This window comes from Vipera ursinii (assembly GCF_947247035.1).
Source record: "Vipera ursinii genome assembly, chromosome: 3".
Taxonomy (NCBI): domain Eukaryota; kingdom Metazoa; phylum Chordata; class Lepidosauria; order Squamata; family Viperidae; genus Vipera; species Vipera ursinii.
The window spans coordinates 169,999,001-170,022,048 of record NC_139516.1 but is presented as its reverse complement, the minus strand read 5'-3'; the positions used below and the strand labels follow the sequence as shown (position 1 = coordinate 170,022,048).

General features: G+C 36.9%; 1 protein-coding gene across 3 annotated transcripts in view; it reads left to right on the top strand.

The window, feature by feature from the left end:
- Nucleotides 1–23,048, top strand: part of TRAPPC8 (trafficking protein particle complex subunit 8) — a 63,817-nt gene that overhangs the window by 28,320 nt on the left and 12,449 nt on the right. For 2 of the 3 annotated variants that reach the window (XM_083359673.1, XM_083359675.1), the window contains 15 exons: nt 1,754–1,904; nt 3,507–3,607; nt 4,066–4,171; nt 4,885–4,905; nt 6,337–6,468; nt 8,926–9,150; nt 9,599–9,707; nt 11,124–11,318; nt 11,467–11,597; nt 12,249–12,323; nt 15,501–15,627; nt 16,902–17,059; nt 17,419–17,858; nt 18,869–19,016; nt 21,049–21,145. In XM_083359673.1, the coding sequence (XP_083215799.1) occupies nt 1,754–1,904; nt 3,507–3,607; nt 4,066–4,171; nt 4,885–4,905; nt 6,337–6,468; nt 8,926–9,150; nt 9,599–9,707; nt 11,124–11,318; nt 11,467–11,597; nt 12,249–12,323; nt 15,501–15,627; nt 16,902–17,059; nt 17,419–17,858; nt 18,869–19,016; nt 21,049–21,145 (2,216 nt within the window). The remainder of the gene's footprint in view (nt 1–1,753; nt 1,905–3,506; nt 3,608–4,065; nt 4,172–4,884; nt 4,906–6,336; nt 6,469–8,925; nt 9,151–9,598; nt 9,708–11,123; nt 11,319–11,466; nt 11,598–12,248; nt 12,324–15,500; nt 15,628–16,901; nt 17,060–17,418; nt 17,859–18,868; nt 19,017–21,048; nt 21,146–23,048) is intronic. The other variant, XM_083359674.1, reaches the window with a different exon arrangement.

The window sequence follows — 23,048 nt, the reverse complement described above, 5'->3', positions numbered from 1 at the left end:
CTTACAACCATTTGTTTAGTGACCATTCAGAGTTAACAGTGGCACTGGAAAAAGTGACATTGCGTTTCCCGAAAAACAAGACCCGGTCTTATTTTTTTGTTTTGGCCTCCAAAAGAGGCACTTAGTCTTATTTTTGGGGTGTGTGTATCTTTTCCACTCACCTTGCGGTGGTGGCATCAACCAGCCCACATCTTCTGCAGCTGAAGGAGCAGCTTTATTCAGTAGCTGAGAATGGAGCTCCGGCCTGCATTTTGTAGTCAGAGGCCTTTCCGGATGTCCTCTGCAATGAGTACTGAGCTACGGATTGAATCCATAGCTTGGTTCTTGGCTGCAGAGGTCTTCCAGAAAGGCCTCTGACAGCAAAATGTAGGCTGGAGCTTCATGCTCAGCAGCAGAATGAAGCTGCCTATTTGGCTGCAGAAGAAGTGGGCTGGTGAGGCAAGTGTTGATCTATGGGAAGCCTGGCTACTATGTTAAGCTCCATCCCCGTGCTTGATTTTTAGGTTTGTGCCTCGCCCCAAAACTAGGGCTTATTTTGGGGGTAGGTCTTACTTTCAGGGAAACACTGTATGACTGTTTTTCACACTTACAACTATTGCATCCCCACAGCCACATGATCAAAATTCAGATTCTTGGCAACTGGTGTGTATTTAGGACACTTCTATTGTCTCGGGGTCATGTGATCACCTTTTGCAACCTTCTGACAAGCAGAATCAAGGAGAAGCCAGATTCACTTGATAATCATGTCACTAGTTTAACAACTGCAGTGATTCAATTAACAACTGTGGCAAGAAAGCTCGTAAAATGGGGCAAAACTCACTTAACGTCTCATTTAGCTAGAGGAATTTTGAGTTCCAATTGTGATCGTACGTTGAGGAGTATCTGTACGTGGCAGTCAAATACATGTCCTGGGATAAATTTGACACATTGTACAGCTGGATAATAAACAATATTCTTATTTTTGTTTCCAATGTTAGTGTATTATTGAGAGAGCATACAGGTAGTCCTTGACTTACAATCACAGTTTGAGCCTCAAATTTTTGTTGCTAAGCCAGGCAGTTGTTCAGTGAATCATGACATTGTTAAGTGAACTTTGCTTGTCAGAAGCCTGCTGGGAAGGCTACAGTGGTAATCACATGATCCTAGGACAGCACTACCATCACATACATGACAGTTGCCAAGTGGACAAATTTTAATTGTGACCACGGTGATGCTGCAATGGTCATAAGTGTGAAAAACGGTCATAAGTGATTTTTTTCAGTGATGTTGTAATTTTGAATGGTCACTAAATGAATCATTTTAAGTCAAGGACTACCTGTTTACTTTTGACCTTAGAGAAGAAAAGAAAAACACTGTTCTATTTAGTTTTGTTGAAATTAGAATTGGTAATCCTTTTTTAATAAAATATTTAACATGAATTAATTTCTTCTTGTTCCATGAATATAATTTTCTCTTATAGATGAAAAACTTTGTATCCAGGCACACTTGTTTTCTAACAGATTTGAAACTAGAGGAGAAATCAAGCAGTTAGTGTTAACGATGATATATACTTCAGGGGACCAATATATCTTTCATTTAAAAATGTTACAGATGGGCTAGAAATGGCTGTTATCATTATGCCTTTCCTTTGAACATATAGAAATATTAAATTGATAATTTGGACTAGCTGCAATGTGGTTTGAAGCTTGCATCTTTATGAATGTGGTATGATTTATTTTATAAATTGTGCATTTTTATTTGTTTCTATGTTTAGATACTCTCCAGAAGCACCAGAGCTTCAAATCAGGAAAATGGCAGATTTGTGTTTTTTGGTGCAACACTATGAACTGGCATATAGTTGTTATCATACAGCAAAGAAAGACTTTTTGAATGATCAAGCAATGCTGTATGCAGCAGGAGCACTGGTTGGTGCATTAGCATATTTGAAAAAAATATATATTTGTGTTTTTCTACATGTTGCTTTACCCAAAAAAAATCTTAAATGAATATTACCCATGAGCCACGTTATGTGTTCAGTTGTTTCTCTTATGTAGCTTGCAACAATCTAATCCATTCTGAATTCTTAGAATTAAGCTAATTGTAATCAGAAGTTTATCAATGCATATAATTTAATTATAGGGAGGAGACAATTTTTAGAAAATACATCTGTAGTTAGTAGACTTGATAAGGTAGTTTGAAACATTGTGCCCATTCTACAGTATCAATATTAGAATCGTGCTAACTGCCTATTAAAGCAAATAGGCTGATAAATAGAAAGGTTAATGCCCATTCAGTAGTTTCCTCCATTTATTCAGTTAGCATTTAAAAGTTCCCTAAAGACTGTGGCCATTAGTTGTAGGGTCATTGTCATTGTCATTTGATTTGCTACTGGAAAATTAAATGGATTATAAAAAGAATGACCTACCCCCAAAATAAGTCCTAGTTTTGGGGCGAGGCACAGACCTAAAAATCAAGCAGGGGGATGGAGCTTAACATTGTAGCCAGGCCTCCCATAGATCAACACTTGCCTTACCAGCCCACTTCTGCAGCCAAATAGGCAGCTTCGTTCTGCAGCTGAGAAATATTGCTGCTACAGGAGCCTCAGCAAGTTGTGACAGTTATTGGAAAATTAGTTTAGCAATAGCACTTATTTATATACCACTTCACACAGCCCTCTTTAAGTGGTTTACAGAGTCAGCATATTGCTCTTAACAATCTGAGTCCTCATTTCAGCAGCCTCGGAATGTTGGAAGGCTGAGTCAATCTTGAACCAACGAGGATCAAAACTTTGGCAGTCAGCATAGTTAGCTTGCAATACTGCATTCTAACCACAGCTCATCTGAAAGAACACAGATTTTCCACAATTGGACTAGATCGGGCATGTCAAACTTGCGACATCATGTGACATCGCACGACGTATCGCAACTTTTCCCCCATTGCCTGTAATGGGGTGGGCACGGTTTCGGCATGAGGCATCCAGCCTGTGGGCCGGCAGTTTGACATACCTGGACTAGATGGACCTTTAATCTTTAGAATAACAAAATTGGAAGGTACCTTGGAGATCCTCTAGTCCAACCCCCTGCTCAGGCAGGAAACCCTGTCCTATACCATTTCAGACAAATAAAATGAAACAGATAGTCCTTGACTTACAACCACAATTGAGCCAAAACTTTATGTTGCTAAATGAGACAAGTGACTTTTGCCCCATCCTACAAGGCTTCCTGCCACAGTTGTTAAGTGAATCACTGCAGTTGTTACGCTACTAAAATTCTTGCTTGTTAAGTGAATTAGCATTAGTTTATGTTCTTATGGAATAATAAATATTCTGTGGGTATTGTTTTGATTTTGTCATTCACACTATTGTGAATTATGCTGAATCTGTATGATGTGCTTGGAAACTCAAATTTATTGTACTATAAAATGTAATTGACTCATGGATGGATATGTGAATAGTTGTGCCCAAATAAAAATTTCAGATTATAGAATTGTAGGAAATTTATTTAATAATGACCACTTTTGCTTTATAGGAAATGGCAGCGGTATCTGCTTTTCTTCAACCAGGAGCACCAAGGCCATATCCTGCCCATTACATGGACACTGCAATTCAGACCTATAGAGACATCTGCAAGTAGGTGGTTATTTTTGCTTCTTCTCAGACAAGAGATAAACCAATCTTATTAAACATTTATCATTATTCCTTAATGATGCACGAATAATTAGTGAAATATCTACAAGAAAAATAATGGCAGTTGTAGTTTAACTATAAAATAATTTTCTTCAAATGGAATCGAAATTACGATTGTCTTCCTGAAGGCAAAGGCAAATTCTTATTTTAAATAACTACGGTGCTCTACAGCAGTTCATAAGCTTTTAATCATTATTTTCTAAGTTAAATCCTCAGTATTACAAATGGCAAGACTATTATTATACTGTTTAGAATTGTTCATTATTTCATAATCAAAATTGGAGAAAATAAAAAACCTTTAATTGGTTATGTTTAATTAAAATATACAGTGCATATTTTCTATGAGAGTGCAACAATGGGATATTAAATTATACCCAAAGAATTTATTTTGTGTTTCATAGGAATATGTTGCTGGCAGAGAGATGTGTGCTCCTTAGTGCTGAAATACTAAAAAGCCAAACCAAATATTCAGAGGCAGCTGCTCTCCTTATTCGTTTAACCAGTGAGGTAGATAAGATTTTAATTGTTTTGTTTTTGTATGTTGCAAAAAAAAAAAGGATTTTAAAAATATGCATTTCTTAAGTAGATGGAATAGTATCTGGAAGAAAGGTTTATAAGATTAAAATAATACTTTTTGCTGTATGTAATTGCATGTACACGATGTTACATTTATTTGTTAATAGGAAAATTATTCATCTCTGCTATGGTTATAGATTAATCGCTTATACTTACTCACACTCATATTGGCAACATCCTGATAAGAGTTCACTGAAAGAGATATAATAATTTATAGCACTGTTTAGCTGAAGAAAAGAACATGTTCAAGTAAACAGATTTGATAGATGTAATATAGATGCTAAAGATTTGCAACTTCACATTTTATGCCTTTTAAAGTCATACATGTTCAGATAGTAGAGTAAAAAATTTCTGTCTAGAAATCATAAGCTAATTAAAAGGTAAATTAGTGAATATAAATTATTTAAGCATATTTTTATTGGTAATAGAATCATAAGGAATGTTATTCTAAAATTATTTAGAAACTATTAATATTACCAACTATAGTTTTTAATCAGATTTTAATGAGCATTTCAAAATTACAGTCAGATTTAGGTTTGTAATATTCAGTTCTTGTTCCCAATCTTCATTTTCTTTTTGTTTAACTAAAATATTTTAAAGCTTACATTCTTGTTTTTTAATTTTTCTGTGGAAAAAAATGGCAGCAGAGTGCTTGGATGGGCACGGTGAGTGTTAGAAATGTCAGCTGGAGTAGCTGGAAGATTAAGATAGTGCATTAAAAATGATGAAACATATTGTGCTAAATTCTTTTGATTACTGGGTAGCAAAATAATTCATTGTTATTGTTGCATATGTGTGATTCAGAACATGGAATAGGCGTATTACAGTATTACTGTAGTCATACAGAATGGACAATTTTTGAGGTACAGATGAATAAGAAAAAAACATGCTAATCTAAATCAAATCAAGAGGAGGATATCCTTGTGGAGTACATTTTATTACAAAGTTTACCTTTGAAATAGGTTTTTTTTCCTATAAGCATTCTTTGTCTATCCCACAGGTCGGCAACCCACGGCTCCGGAGCCGCATGCGGCTCTATGAGCCGTCTCCTGCAGCTCCCAGTCGCCCGGTGCGCGTGCACCTCTTCGAATGGGCAGTGGTGCGCACACACTTCTCCAAATGGAGAGTGGCACCGCCCGTTCCGAGAGGTGTGCGCGGCAGGTCTCCGGACGGCGGCGGCTTGGGAGAGGTGCGCACGCACTCTCCAAACCGCCGCCGTTCTGTTTGCACAGCTGCCACGTTCATCCATGTTTGACGAACGCGGCAGGACTTCGGATGGGACGGCGTGCACCTCTCCAAAGGGGAGACCCGTCGCCGCGCAGGTGCCTCCCTTTTTGCACATGCGCAAAATGTTTTGCGCATGCGCGTGAGTGGACGCACGCGCGCGCACTTTTTGCGGCTCCCACTTTTTTGTTTGTGTGATGGAACCGGTTCTGAGTGGCTCTTTTCCTTTTTCCGGTTGCCAACCCCTGGTCTATCCTGTTACTAATGCTTAGCAAGCAATGAGGTAATATGCTTTTTAAACTGATGTTTCCCTGGTTTATAAACCAATTAATAATATGGCATCAGCTAGAAATATAAGCCTTTTAACAAGCTCAGTCTTTTCATTCAGTGGCAATTCTGAGAAACAACACTATATTTAAAATAGGTATATAAATTACATTCAGAGAAATAAACTGTGAGGATAGAAAATTAATCAAACTAATCATTTACTAAAATGTTTTAGAGATAATTTACAATACCAAGAAGCTTCTCTATTTAGGAAACTAAAATCATGTACATATTTTTAAATTCAGTAACAGAACCCTACATTATCTAAAATAATCCTGACAATCCTGAGATTTATCTTCCCCTCTGATGAATGTTTCTGTCCAAGATAAGAAATGAGATTTGATCATGAAGTGGATTTAACTATGCATATGAGCCATTTTCTGGGGAATTTTATAGATAATTTATTCAGTGTTTGTTGTTACTGTTACTGTTGTTAGTTGTTACTGTTTTACTGCAGTAAATGAGTATTTGCATAGTTTTGGTCTTCAGAGCTTGTTATTTTTAAGATAGTTGCATGTTGTCTCATTATTCACTCTTTTTAATAGGATTCAGATCTTCGAAGTGCGCTGCTGCTGGAACAAGCTGCACATTGTTTTATAAATATGAAAAATCCTATGGTTAGAAAATTTGCCTTTCATATGATACTGGCTGGACATAGATATAGTAAAGCAGGACAGGTAAGTTTGGCAAATCACAAAAGAAATTCTCATAATTTGATTGATTTGTTTCAATGTTTTTAAAAATTATTTAATATTATATACTATACTGCCACTCGGGGGGGTGGGGAGGAAAAAGCGACTCATGGATTCCGAGGAAAACTTCATCCCAGCCCCCCCCCCCCATTCTGGCATGTCCCTGATGTAGCTTATACAATACAAATCAATCTGAAATATTAGCTATATGTAGATAAGCATAGCAAAATTTTATAGCATATCAAGTTCTAAAATCCTTAAAAGTTCTAGAAGAATATGTAGAATTTGTCAAACCACTGAAAAAGAGAACAAAGTTGATAAATCTCTGAAGAGAAAATTATATATGTGACTCATCATAGCAGAAAATTAATTCTGTAACACTGTCATATGCTGTATCTCTGATAATGGAAGGATCTAAATATATTGGCAAATTATTTTGAAATTCTTTATATAACTCTTCAAATAGTTTGGAATGTCAGATTTCTGTCTTAAAGTGGAGTATAATTCTTTTTGGTGGATGTTATTTAGTTTGCTATTAAATTAAAATGTCTGATAACACTAGAATTTTTGGAGATGAAGAAAGAGGAACACTTACAGTCTGTGGCTTCATACTAAATAAATGTAGATAATTTTAATAAATATTTGTATAAATAATCTTTGAAGTTATATTAATTGCCAAAATTATTTACATAAGAAGAAGCTAAATAAGTTATTTTTTCCTAATATATATTTTTATTTAAAGATTTGTTTTTACTTGTTTGTATTATACTAAACAACTCATGACCTGCTGGGTCATCATTTCAGAAATACTTTCTTAGCAAATTGCTTGATGCATTTACAACAGTAGAGCTTCTACTGCATTGAAAAGTTTTAAAAATTCAGAGGGATATTCAGAAATATAGCTACCTTGAAAGTATTCCATGCTGAATTGTATAGCATAGACCAGGGGTTCCCAACCTGAGGGCTGTGGCCTGGTAATGAGCGGTGGCCTTCTGGCCACTGGGCTGTGGGACAGGCTGGCCAGTGCGTGTGCACGTACACACACATCCCCTCACTTTTGCTAGTGCCGTGGCCAAGGCATGCGAAAACGCCGTGCCGCAGGTGCAAAAACAGGCTACGCTGCAGGACATGAAAATCTGTCGCCACACCGCAAGGCACAAAAATTGGTTGCTGCTGTGCCTTGGGGCGCGAAAATGGGCCACTGCTCTGCGGCACAAAAATGGCACCGCTCCAGTGTGGGGTGCAGAAACGGGACACTGTTGCACCACAGGGCACAAAAACGGGCCAACATTGTGCTGCAAGATGCAAAAACGGACAACGAAATGGAGCGCTGTGCCACACAAGAGCTGGGAAGGACTAGCAAGTATCATGTGGGCATTAACCCCGCCCTGTTTGCGGCACATACGTGCTTGTATGCATGTAAAATGCTTCTCCATTTCCCTCTGGTCCTCCAACTGAGAAAGGTTGGTGACCTCTGGCATAGACAAACCTCTTCAGTTAACCACAGAAAACATTTTATGACGTTTTTTATTATAAGATAAAAAGCTTTATAGTAATATTATGTGTTATGGATGTCATAAAATTGCAATTCCATGGGAATCATAAATACCATTTTTTTGGATACATTCTGTAAGTTAGCCCATTTGAGTGAGGTACCTTGGCTGAAAAGGTTTGTCCTGTGAAGTACCATTTCACCCAGTTGGTTGCAGGAACAAGAATTTTAGCAGAACATAGATTTCTTATTCATTTATCAGGAATGAAAAAAATCAATAAAATCATCTGATGTCTTATTTCTAAATGTTTACAGCATTTAGAATTTTATAACAAACCATTTCCTTTATGATAATGATTAATATTGTTAGCTTCTAACTTAACTTTGACTCCCCCAATATTTAATAATATAAGCAATATTGATAAGTGATAATAAGGAAGACATTTGTTTGGTTTGCATTTTAATGTCAATTTACCTGTTTCTACTTTCTGAACCATATGCAAATCAAAAGAAATGTATCCAGTATTTTCCTTTCCAAGTGTTATGGTAGAGTCCACTAGTTAAAAAATGTATATAAACTACATATATAAGATATACTCCACACAAATGCTATGCCTCAGCAAAAAGAGCACAAAAATATATTGCATGCCTAGATATCATTCATAAAAGCATATATATTTGAGAAAAGCATATAGATTTGGGTATAAAAATATGTATATTTCAATAAATGTATAAATAGATGAGTACATATTTCCACATAGACAATTAAGCAAAAGAATAATGATCTGAAGACTTAAACAAAACAGGCTTCAAATAATGAGAAATCAAGCAAAACTGAAATTTGTAGATTTGTGCATTCTTCCCTAATATAAAATACCTTTTTGTATTTTTTAATATATGTTTTCAATATATGGCATGCATCATTGTTTTTACACTTAAAATGTTTACAGAAAAAACATGCTCTACGATGCTACTGTCAAGCAATGCAAGTTTATAAAGGGAAAGGGTGGTCCCTTGCTGAAGACCATATCAACTTCACAATTGGCCGCCAGTCTTTTACCCTTCGGCAACTTGATAATGCTATATCGGCCTTCAGGCATATTTTGATCAATGATAGCAAGCAAACTGCTGCTCAGCAAGGAGCCTTCCTCCAAGAGTATCTTTATGTTTATAAGGTAAGTCACCAATGTTACTCTCAGTAGAATCTTAATTTGTGAGTTTGCCATTAAAATATTTTGCACTAAAATTTGAAGGTTTTGCCTTTTTTAGTTAAAATAGTAAGTTCCTTTTTGAACATTTTTCTGTTGCTTTGAGACTTACTGAGAACATCGCATTTTGTTCTATCTCCAGATATTTGGTGCCTGAGAAAAAAATTGAAATGACAATTCCCTCTCTCTAATTAAGACAGAGTACAATCCAGTATTCTCCCTTAGTCAAACTTGTTTGTGTATAGCAACTAAAATGTAATACATAAAGTAGACAAATATGATTAATACTATCCCTGATTATATTGCAGTCGGACAATTTTTCATTCCCAATAGTATTCAAAAGATACACAGTTTTTACTTGCTAAACATGAATGAAGCTCTGTTTGTTTGTTTGCTTGTTTGTTTGTTTTTGCAGAATATAAGTCAATTGTCACCTGATGGCCCTTTACCACAGCTTCCTTTACCCTATATTAACAATTCTGAAACACGTGTATTCTTTGGACATGATAGACGACCAGCAGAAGGTTATTGCTTTTTTTTAACTGTATGAGTCTATTAAGATATTATATAAATGACTGTAAAATTAATATTTTGGGCAGAATGAAGTGGTAAAATATACTTCATGTGGTACATCCTTTAGTTGGGGATCTTTTTTAATATCCACAAATAGAGAATTCCCAGCAAATAGAGAATTAAAAAACTATGAGCTTGGGAAAGGCTGTTACCCACCACTTTTCTCTGCTTCGTATTGCTTCCATTTTTATTTTCTTCATTTTCTATATATAACTTGGAGATCATTAACATTTAGTGTCCTCTCCACTGTGGGCTGAAAGAGTGCAGTTCACTTTACTTTTTTCAGAATTGTAGCTTCTAATTTTGCTGTATAAAATAGCTCAAGTTATATTTTGTATCATAGAATATTTATTTTTGGGATATATTTATTTATCTGTGCTCCATCTAAATGAAACAAATTTAAGGGCAGGCACCGTTTTTATGACTTCAGGCTGCATCTTTTAACTGGCAAGAAATATGATGGTGATAATATTCATGTCAAAGGAAGGAGCAGGGCAGAACTTTTCTTCTTTTTCATTCCCCTATTTTGAGGAAATTGAAAGTTCTGTTTTCTTGTTGCTGTTGTTTTCTTGTGGGGGGGGGGAAGCGACCAAATTTGTATAATAACATGCTTCATGAAAAAAGCAGAAAGTAATGCTGCTGTTCATGAGCTTTCTGCCAAATTTTAACACTACAGTCTGGAGGAGCTCCAGTGTCTATTAAAAAAAAATAGGCTAAGGCAGACATGTCAAACACAAGGCCCAGGGGCCAGATCCAGCCCGCAAAGTGGTTTCATGTGGCCCGTGAAGTCATCTTGGAAACAGTGAGGGAACGGCCCCCACTGCCTTGGCCCTGGCCCAGAGACCCTCCTTCTGCCAGAGACCTCAGATCTGTCCCACTCCTGCCCAGGCCCCCATAGGCACCCTTGATGCGAATGATATAGAGCTGGACATGCCCACCCAGTAGGCCATACGCACTCTAGCCACGCCCACCCAGTAGGCCACGCCCACCCTGGCCATACCCACCCAGCCCCCTGAGGGCAGCCGCAATGCTGATGCGGCCCTCAATGAAATTGAGTTTGACACCCCTTGGCTAAGGTCAGCATGCAAATTATAGACTTCATACTTGATTTATTTTCAAAAACTCCAGGCCTTTCCATTATCTCTTTAGTTCCCTCCCCACTTAGTTGTTTCATTTCCTATCTCACAGTCAGTGACTTGAATTGCGGACTTCTGCTTCTTTCCTGATAATACATAAAAAGGTACAAAACAGGCATCAGAGAAAACATATGATTTTTTTAAAAAAAGCATAATGTCATAATGAAAAAACCTGTGAATTATAGAATAAAAATTAAACTCTTTTATTTTTATTTTAATATTGACATCTAGGTGAAAAACAGGCAGCAACACATATAAGCCTTGATCAGGAATATGTTTCGGAATTTTCACAACAGTGGAAGGAACTTGAAGAGCAAGTTGTATCTACAGTTAACAGAGGGACAACTCTTCCTAATTTCCAGCCAACACAGTATTGTTTGAACAGATATTCGGATAACTCTAGGTTTCCACTTGCTGTAGTAGAAGGTAAACTTGTGTAGATGTACAGATAAGGCATATATGAGAAAAAATTATTTTAGCAGTGGAAATTTTAATTAAAATTTACAAATGGTTTATTAAAATCATATTTAGAAACAGTCTTTCTAAAAATATGTATACTTTTTCTTTTTAATAGAACTAATAACAGTAGAAGTAGCTTTTAGAAATCCACTGAAAGTTCCACTTTTATTAAGTGATCTGTCACTACTTTGGAAATTCCAACCAAAGGATTTCAATTCAAAGAATAATGGAGAAACAAAGGAATTTGTAAGTAATTAGAAATTGTCTGTAACAAGGATTTGTAAAATGCTAGTAATGTTAAAATGTAATTCCACATTTTATTAGATTGACTTCCTTTTTAATTTTTAGATAATGATGGCATTAAAGCTTAATGCTAAACTAGAGTTTAACATTTCAATCATAGTTTTGCCCAGTGCTCACACATTTCCTTTCATCCTTAGTATAGCAGCAAGATGATTCAGAGCTTCTGTGTAAATTCACAAAAATTCAACATTTCATAGTGATCCTAAACTAGTATTAGGCCATGGACACTTGTGTATAGAAAAACAATTTTACTGTTGCCTGTCTGGATTTCTGTCCCCACCTGCTTTAACTTAAAACATTAATTTAAAAAAATATTGAAAACTAGGAATAATGCAAAACAAAGCACATTATCATATTCCACCCTTAGGAAATGGAAACAGCCAAAAACTGCATTTGAAGGATTAGAGTGCATATCAGGGAGCAATTTCACCAGTTTGTAATCTTGTAGTGCTAAGCTGGGGTCTCCTATTAAGTTGTTAATATGATTGTTTATCCAGGACATTTAGGGGTACATTTCTTTCATGAGAAAATGTTGACTATGTAAAGAGATGTAGTGTTTTTGAGAAGTAAGTATGAATTTGTTTTTCTTTTTAGGAAACATGTGGAAAAGATATGATTGGGGCTGAAGTGATATCAGAATTTTTGATTAACAGTGAAGAAACTAAAATGGTAGGTAGGTTTGTTTCGCACCTTTTAAAAAAATAGGGATGGTTGCTCACAAAAGGATCTGGGGATTACATATGCATTAATAACTCAAAAATGCATTTTGTTTATTCAATTTAAATGGCCATCTATGTTAAACATATGATTTGTAGCTAAGAGGAAATTAAAAACAAGATAAAAACATAACTAAATAGTAAATAACAAATATAATCTACAACATAAAATAAAACAGCATAATCAACATAACCACAATATGGGCTCAACCACATCCCAAGCCCCAGGCTTAATAGCAGAAGCGAGCCTTTAACATCTTATGGAAAGCCAATAGAATTGAGCCAGATTAATTTCTGGATGAATGATGTTCCAGGAAGGGATACCACGACAGAAAAGATTCTTCTCTGGGGACCTGCCAAGTGACATTTCCTAATGAATGAGACCTGGAGCATGCTTTTTTGTCCTGTCCCAGTCCACACACAAACAGCAAGTTTATTTCACACAACCAATTTCAGTCATTCCCCAAATCCCAACTCTGTGTGTGCAGTCCTTACAGTCAGTTTCAAGTAACCTTTCTAGAAAATGCCAATTGAGAGCAATGGGAGCAAGACAAACCACAGTCTCTTCCACGACTCAGGCATGAGGGCAATACCAGCAAAGTGAACTAAACTCCAGGCAGGACGAGAGGAGTCAAGGGTTTTCAGTCAAGACAACAGCAAGATGAACTCACAAACTCTGAGCAGGATGAAAGCAATGGCTGGTTACAAGGCCCAATGAAAACAACCACAACTCTCAAAGGTTTAAGGCACGATGAAGGCAACTTGACTTAAATGGGTGCAAGGCACAACAGGAATTTGACTTCAGTGGGTGCCAGGTATAATGAGCAAAATGGTCTCAATGAATTCAAGGCAACAAGTCACAAACAGTCATGGATGGATGGATTACAAATGGTTGTCTCTGTCAACTATGAGGTTCTGAGTGCCGAGGTAAATAGGCATTGACTGGTGCACCTCAGTAGGAAGGGCAAGGATGTCTCCTTGTGAGTAGCCTCACTGACCTCTGCCCGCTCAGCTCTGTGTGACCTGGGATTGGGTGGGGGTGGCAGCTCCTCTTCTGTGATGTCTGCTTGGAGCTAAGTCTCTTCTCCAGCCTCTGTGATTGGCTCGTCATCTGTGCTGACCAGCTGCAGCTTTCCCCTCTCCAGCCTGTGCATCTGGCTTTTTGTCTGGCTGCTCTTTCTTGGATTCACTCGATGTTCCCAGCATAGCATCACTTTGACCAACCATGTCTGCCACAGAAACTTCCATGTCCTCCGGTGCTCCCTGTCATCCCTCTTAGATTTCTCCAGAGCTAGCTCTTCCTCATCTTTTGAGCCAGCCGAAGGGAGCCATCACACACTCCTTCCAGATCCCACAAGACATAGAGATACAACTGACAGAGATGGTCACATAAGCAAACATGGTTCATGGTTCATGAAAGGCTTTACAGGCCATTACTAGCACCTTGAATTGAAACCAGAAGCATGCTAGCAGCCAGCACTCAGAGCACTGAAAGGATGTGCTGAATGAAAAGGCCTGTGCCTTTCATTCAGCACATTTTGCAGTGGGTGAAGCTTCCAGATTCTCTTCAAGGACAGCCTTGTGTACATGTTGCAGTAGTTCAATCAGGAAATAGCCAGGGCATAAGTAACTGGAAGCAGGCCTCCTTGTCCTGAAATTGGCACATGCAAAAACCCTCCCAACCATGTGGCAAGTCCAGGAGAACTCCCATTCTGTCTGAGGTAGTGTCCAGAATAAGTGATGGAAAGTCCATAGACCCCAGAGGTTCTAAAACCCAATCTTGCTATGAATGGGCAGCAACCCACTGTTTCCTATCCAGATCCCCCCTCCCCGCCCAGTCTCCAGATTTCAAGATAGGACCATGGCATTATTCAGGCAGCCTGGGATGGAGACATAAAACTCTGCCAGCATACTAATGACACTATTGAGCCCTGTGGTAGCCCATATAAAACCAGACTATGAGCTGGACCTTTCTTTCACACAATATTGACTGGAACTGACCCTGGAGGAAGGAGAAAAGTACAGTACCACCTTGAAGCAAGTCCTGAAGGCCATTGAGAAGTCAAGAAGAGCAAGGACAATGTCAATGTTTCTAACATCAAATGTTCTTGCTTTGACAAAAGATGAAGAAGCAGCTATTTCATATTTAAAACTTGTGTGTTACTTTTAGAGCTAGAATCAGTTGTTGCTGGGGGGTAGGAGGAAGAATGTCTCTCAAGGCTGTCTTGAAATAAGAGAAGATAAGAATTTGGCAGGTTGTCTAACAGGAGGGAAAACTGACCCTTCAAACTAATTGGAGAATGTGATTAATGACAGCAATGAAAAGGAGAAGAATTGTGTTTAATATATGGTGCTAAGGGGAGGGGAATTCAGATTCCAGTTTCCCTAGCAAGCATTGCTGATGTTATGTTGTTGTTGTTGTTAGTTGCAAAGTCGTGTCCGACCCATCGCGACCCCATGGACAATGTTCCTCCAGGCCTTCCTGTGCTCTTCGTGACAGTTAGAACAATTAACCAGTGGAACAACCTGCCTCCAGAGGTGGTGAATGCTCCAACACTGGAGGTTTTTAAGAAGAGACTGGACAGCCATTTGCCTGAAATGGTATAGGGTTTCCTGCCTGAGCAGGGGGTTGGACTAGATGACCTCCAAGGTCCCTTCCAACTTTATATTATTATTATTATTAACTTCCTGTATCTACCAGCCAATGTTATAGGGCTCTAATAAAAGACAAGATAAAACAATATCTCAGAGTCCTTTGAAGAGCTCATACGTCGGAAACTTGACAGACAGATGTGCCATCCCAATTTCACTTCTACCAGAAATCATCTAAAAGTGCTATCGGTGCCATCTCAATGCCTCCAGATAATCTGTTGTGTTCTGAACTGCACAACCACCTTATACATAACCTTTCCCAAAAAGGGAAGGATGGAAAATGGGCAAAAATTTAGAATTGTTGGATCTAGACAACATACAGAAAATATATTAAGTTTATATATAGCTTCTTATAATGAGTAATATAGATTCAGTGTCTTAAAATGTGTGACATGGGTAGTTGCTTTTATATAGTAAGTGGTTTATAAATGTAAAATAACTACAGTAGCAACAACAAAAATTTAACATATCTCCACAGGCAAGACTAAAGCTCTTTCCCCATCAAACAGGGGAGCTACACATTCTGGGAGTCGTTTACAATCTTGGCACTGTGCAGGGTGCTATGGTGCTAGATGGATTAGATTCTTCTATTGGATTACTGAGAGGTAAGCCTGTGTGGCATTTGCCATTCACTGAAGCTTCATGTAAAATTCCTACCATATTGTTAGATTCAAGCTATTGTAGTTGAAATAATTGCTATCCCCAATAAAAGACAAAAGCTCATGGCTCCAAGAAATAGGATTAATAATGCATATCATTTAATATAAAGATCTGATTTTTACAACTCAGGATGTTTTCCCAATGATTATACATCACCATATTTCAACAAATCGTATATTGGAAAAGTTACCTTACATTTGCGTAAATTTGAATTTAACCAAATATGACAGTGATGGCGAACCTTTTAGAGACCGAGTGCCCAAACTGCAACCCAAACCCCACTTATGTATCATTGGGTGCTGGGTGGGCATGGCTCATTGGGTGAGCGTGGCTGCGGTGGTAACAGCAAGACTGGGTGGGACTAAAAAGTTCAGTCAATCAATTCCAACTTTTTTTTCCCACAAGAAGTTGAAATTGGTTGAAATTTTTTATTTTTTTTTGCACACAGCGGCGGAGACCTAAAGCAAAAAGGTTTTATAAAACCCAGCTGAAGGCCTAGGACTGGGGCGACGGTGTGCGTGCCCACAAAGAAGGCTCTGCGTGCCACCTGTGGCACATGTGCCATAGGTTCACCACCACTGAAATATGACAATATTTCAAAAAGTTTATATTTTGATTAATTAGCAGTCAGCTAAATGAGTCGTGAAATTTCATACCGTAAAAATCTTGGTTTATATTACTTTATTCATTTGAAATATGATACCCTGTTCTTGAGCCATCAAAACTCACTAAATGACCCTCAGATTAATAGAAGCCTCAAGCTTGCAATCTAGAGTAAGACTTGGAAGAGCAAAAAAGAAAACAATATTCTTAAATTCTCAATAATTCAATAAAATATACTTAATATTATATTAGTATACAGAATCTGACCTGATCAAATATAAAACTGATACATCTGATCTGATTTTAAAAAACATTTTATCGCAAGTAGTTGCAACTTCATATGTGTAACACCTATTTGAGTAGATCTTTGCTGCTGCAGCATCATGCGAAGTATTGGATGGTAATTGTGGGAGAAGAAAGAATGACGCTAGCTTTTCAATAGAGTTGATTTTTCCTTCTGCTCCTTTGCTGCAACCTTAGTTTTTTCCAGTATCTGAGAAACACCATAACAGTTTTTATACCTGCTTTAAATATTATCTTAAAATTGCCATTGAAATTGTGGCTTAAGCCACAATGATGTTTGGATTATCGATTCATTTGATACACTTTGTTTTAGAGAAATATAATTCTACTGAAATGTCTGTGCGAGGGCGGCAAGATTTGGAAATCCAGGGCCCTCGCTTAAACAGTACCAAAGAAGAGAAAACATCTATTAAATATGGGCCAGATCGACGTTTAGATCCCATTATTACAGAAGAGATGCCTTTGCTTGAGGTACAGTTCAACAGCTGGCAACATCTGAGTTACTATTAGATATTTTAACAGTTTTCTGAATATAGGAACCATCTTACTTTTGATTTTTGTTTTTCACTGTACTTCAGTTTCAAATGTTTATATTATATTTAAAATCAGGGTTATAATAAAAAGTAAGTACAAAATGTGAAACTTCCTCATTGTATTTTGTGGAGGCTGGAATAACAAGAGACCTTTCTAAAATGAAGAATGTACTGTGCTTTTTTTCTCCTTTTTCTCATTTTATGAAGCTGTTAAAATCCAAGCAGTCAGATAAAGTAGCATTTTAAATTTTACAACTCTATCAAAACATGCTGATTTCTTTCTTTTTTAAAATGCAGGTATTTTTTATAAATTTTCCAACACTGCTGCTTTGTGGAGAAATACGGAAGACATATGTAGAATTCATGAATGTAAGCAAATGTCCCCTAACTGGAGTGAAAGTTGTCTCTAAACTACCTGAGTTCTTTACTTTTGGTAGTAAAGATGCTGTTTTAACTCCACTAAGCCCAACAGCATCTGAACATTGCAGTGCTTATAAGACTGTTGTTACACATTCTACCTCAGTATGTTCACTGATATCCTCAGCTGTTGCTTCAGAATTTGGGGTTGGCACAGGAAGTCAACCTGAAATAATAGATGTCCCACTTCCTGACTCAGTTCTCCTCCCTGGAGTATCAGTACAGTTACCTATGTGGCTACGTGGGCCAGATGAAGAAGGAGTTCATGAAATAAATTTCTTGTTTTACTATGAAAGTATTAAAAAGCACTCAAAAATGTGGTAAGTCTTTTAAAGCTATATTACTTTATCGAAGAACTAAAGTTTTCCAAAAAGATAATTAAATGGAAAATAATGTTTTATAAGATTATATTAACCTCTGTCATGTAACTATGGCTGAACATTTCACCACAGACAACGCTATATGGAAAACTGTTGTAGTAAAGAACATTGTCAGTATTTCCTGATAAATGTTAAATAACTCAAGTCTTCACAAATGTATTTCTGAACGTACCTGTTTCTAAATATATGGGGCACCACTTGTTTTAAGAACACACATTACTATGGTTCTGCAGACAATAAAAATGTAATTTTCTCGTGCATTAATTCAAAATATGGAAAATTGGATTTAATGTAAAATATTAGTGTTGTACAAATTTTGGATGCAATCCAGAAAAATCTGTTTTTCAATTAATGATTAAATTTTATTTATATATTTATATATTCAGTTACTTTAGTCATTCATCTGAAACAAGTGACTCGGTGTCATAAATTTACTAGGTTTATTATAGATTTATTATGAAATCTATAACTCTTATTATTGACTTTTAACTCTATAAAATGGATCTACTAAAATATCCTCATAGAAAATTATGATTAGATACAGTGAAAAATAAAGCAGACCCGCTAAACATGGTCTCATTCCAGCTAACTCTTTTGGACTTCCATGGAGGACCAGTTTGATGTAGTTGTTAACTGTTGGTCTAGAAACCAGACACTGAGTTCTTGGTCTCCCTTAGGCATGAAAACAGGCTGGGTGACTTTGGGTCAGTCACTCTCTCTCAGCTGTTACACATGCATCATTGTATTTTGGGAAATGTAATAATTGCTATGCACATGTTCTGTTCAGACTTTGCAGCAAGGTTTTGGAGATTCTTATAATAAAAGGAAGCTTAATTTGAAAAACCTTCTTGTTTGTACTCTTAATTGTTAGCACCAATTTATATGATAGCTGCTGAATTGTATTTGAAGAAAATTTGACACATGGCCTGTGAGATATTTCCTTTTTCCAGTCACAGAGTATTGAGACACACTGCAGTTATTTGCACCAGCCGATCTTTGACTGTGCGATCTACTGTGTATCGGAGCAATGCTCTTGAGGATGAAAAAGGTGAAGGTGACAATATGCTAGTGTTTGTGGATGTGGAAAATATCAATACTGTAAGTCTTCTTGGGACTGTGGAGTAACATTGATTGCATTTTAAACAACCTTTCTGTTCTGTTATGAAATATTTGTTTAATTCTTTAAAGTATGTAGAAAAAGTCAATACTTTTTATCCTTTTCCTTCTTCAGAACATCATAGAAATTTGGAAATAAAAATTTGCTATATAAACAAAATGTAGTGTAATTTCCCAACCAACCACTTCCCTGTAGGGATAGCTGTTCATGTTGCTATTATGTGTTTTATTTTTAATTGCTTAGTATGTGATTCAGGATTCAGATAATTAACTTTTGAAAGGTATCTAGACTAAATATAGTTTTAAAGTGTCCCTGTAATATTCAGCTATTATTCAAATGGAAATCCTTATTTAACAACTTTTAAACTTCATTTTTTTTCTCTGGGATGAAGTCAGCTAAATTTTAGACATTGCTTTTTTCATCTCTATCTAATTTGATTTGCTGCAGGAGGCAGTGAACAACCAAACCTAAAGATCACGTGTCTTTGATTTTCTAAGAAATAACATTTCTATAAAGCGAATATATTCCTGCAGTGTAAAATTAAATGTTCAATATTCTGGTCCATATCTCTATTTTTCATCACAATGAGGGGAGCTGAGGAAAGAGTGGATAAGATCAGAGCCTATTTCTATTCTTCCCACAGTAATAATTCTGGGTAAAATACAATGTGTTGGATAGATATAAATTATACTGGAAAAGGGAGTAGCACAAGGGCATCACAGAATTGTGCTGATGTGGAAGGCATAGGGAATGAACTTGGAAGTACAAGAGGCCCATTCTAAGAAGCTAATTTGAGTAAACATTTTAGACGCCTTCCTAATTCACACAAAGATAAAGTAAGGGATGGGGGAGCACATTCAGACTTGGCAAGATTCTGTTACTATAGCTGTTCTAATAAAATTGGCTTTATATGGCATTGGTTTCTTAGTCTAGTCTACTTTATAGGGCTGACATCTGTTTTTGACAAAATATTGAAAGCAGTGTTTTGCAAAGTCCACCCCTTTTGTATGTGCATATGTTATCACAATACACAGTCCAAATACTTGGGGCTTCATCACAACACCACTTGTGTTATTCTGACCTCATGTTTTGTAATTCTGACCCTCTCATGCCCCAACAGATGTTAGCAGCAAATGGCATTTCTATTTCCTTATTCTCTTGGTAACATTTCAAAACCCAAGAGAAGTATGAAATTAAGAATTTTAGATTTCAGAAAAAAAATTCAACTTCTCCCTTTTTTTGTATGAACACGTAATGAGATACTGGCTAATGCCAGTAAGTGCTGGTCATAGGTGCTGAGCAAGTGCAGTGTTCATTGAATTAGGGACATTGGCTGTTTATATACCGTGTTTTCCCCCAAAAAAGACCTGTCTTTTTTTTTTTGCCTCCAAAAGAGGCACCAGATCTTTCGGGGGGGGCGGGTGTCTTTTCCACTTACCTCACAGCGGGAGCACCAACAGCCCTGCCCAGCCAGCCCACTTTTTCTGCAGCCGAAGAAACAGCTTCATTCTGCAGCTGAAAATGGAGCTTTCGCCTGCATTTTGCAGTCAGAGGATTTTCCCGAAGGCCTCTGCAGCCAAGAACTGAACTCTGGATTGAATCCATAGGTCAGTTCTAGACTGCAGAAGACTTCCAGAAAAGCCTCTGACTGCAAAATGCAGGTTGGGGGACACTGCAGAAGTGGGTCAGCAAGGAGAGGCAGGTATCGATTCATGGGAGGCCTGGTAAGTGGGTATGGGGCGCGTGGGACAGCTCCAGCCCACACTCCCGCACTAGCTTGATTTTTAGGCATGCACCTCGCCCCAAAACTAGGGCTTATTTTCAGGGAAACATGGTAGTTGTATATTGATGAGTTGTAAATTGTGGTGCTCTAATCTTTCCCCATCCCACCCAAAAGGGTTATGCATAAAATAAACAACAGAATATTTATTTATAATTTTTAGTTTTGAGTTAATATTTTATCTGACACAGATGAATGATTTGCATTTCTTATTTTGATATCTCCCTTTTTAGAGTGAAGCTGGTGTAAAAGAATTTCATATAGTCCAAGTGTCTAGTAACAGCAGAAACTGGAAGTTACAGAAATCCATAAATTTCTCTGAAGATAAAGGTTTGTTAAATTTATAATAAGATAAAAGTTCAAATTCTTTTTAATCAAATGGCCATTGGATCAGGGATGGTACAAGTCTAGGCAAGACACACTGACACCCATAAGGAAGTAATTTATTACAAAAGCGATTTATACAAAAATAAAACCTGTTCCTTGGTAGCAGTGGTGTAATTGTTTTCTTAGATTTTCTGTACTAACATTTTTGTGTTAACATCTTCCCAGTGCTGTTTCTGTGTTTTATTTTTCTTACCAATTCATCTTCTGTATTCATGTGCTGACCTATAATCATTCTATTCTGTCTTCATCTTTCTAAAGCAGGCATGTCAAACTTGCGATGTCATATGATGCTGTGTGACATATCGGGACTTTTTCCCCATTCTCGCCAATGGGGTGGGTGCGGTTTCGGTGTGACGCATCCAGCTCTTGGGCCGGCAGTTTTGACATGTCTGTTCTAAAGTCTCATTCCTTAATTTGTTTCTTTTAGCCTGTAGTTCTATACTTTGTTTTACATTCTTATTTCAGTATGATCCCATGTTCTAGCATTTGGTCCTTTCTCTATTTTTATTTAATAATACTATCTTCTATTTTTTTATAACCATATCTATCCTAAAAATACTCGATTTTACGTTCATGCCTAACAGACCCAGCCAACAAACCCTCACTACCATATTTTTCCCTTTTCTCTTCTGATTCAACAGTCACCTCCCTTTGGAAGAGCCACTTTTTAAAATATCCAGTCTTTTGCTCTAGCTTTTAAAAAGGCAAATACATGGGAGATTTTTAAAAATATAATTATGCACATGTGTGGATGTTCTTGTTGCTGCCATTGTTCTTTCTCAGATGGGTTTATTAGATCCTAATAACCATACATCAAGTTCTATTTTCTTATTTTCTTTTGGCTGCTGCTCTTTAATTAATTATTTGGAAAGGCACTCTTGGGAATCTGGGGACCCTGTGCAACACATGTAACTTTATAATTTTATTATAGCGTGGAGTGCTATAAATCTGTTTGGGAATTGGTAGAGAAGATTTATTACAGAGTATAGTAATCATCCAGAGTGATTTGTATACATAGAATTGTCTAGTCTAGTGTAACTTAGCAAAAAGAAAAAACTTAGTTCATTGATAGTTTAATTAGATAGCACATTAATTTCATATAATAATATAACATTACTTACACTGTGCTTATTACTATCTTAATGCTCTTTTTTTCTCAGAAAATGGACATAAGCTCTGCATGTTTACTGACTAGGGTTGTAAGATGGGAGGAGTTAAGGCAGCAAATACACTTTAAATATTTATTACCTTATAAAACAGCATAGTGAAGAACTGCTTCAGTATTAAAAATTTAAATATTGCATACCTTAAAATCTTTAATCATCAAGACAAAAATCCAAAGATTATCCCTTTCTATGATATTGAAAACAGTGGTTATTGAAAACAGTGGAGTATGCAAAAGTTTAAAATGAAGTTTTGAATTTGAGCTACTGTACAGGTAGTCCCCAAATTATAATTGCAATTGAGCCCGGAATTACAGTTGTAAATCACTGTGGTCATAAGTCAAGGCATCACATAACCGGACTTGATTTTTTAACATTTTTTGCATCAGTCATTAAGCATTTACTATGGTTGTTAAGCTTTTCCCCTCAATGGCCATTTTTTGTGCTGAAAACTAGAAATAAATACTGGAAACTGGCAAAAAAAAGTTGCAAATTTTGATCATGTGACTTTGGGATCTTCTGTAAAGGTGAGCTGGTTGCCAAACACCTGAAATGCTATCAGATAACTTCAGGTCACTTTGAAAACCGGTTGTAAGTAGTTCTGGGGAGGTCTGTCATTACTTCAAATAGTTGTAGGTGGCCGGTCATAAATCAAGAACTATCCATACAGCTTTTTTGTGGTT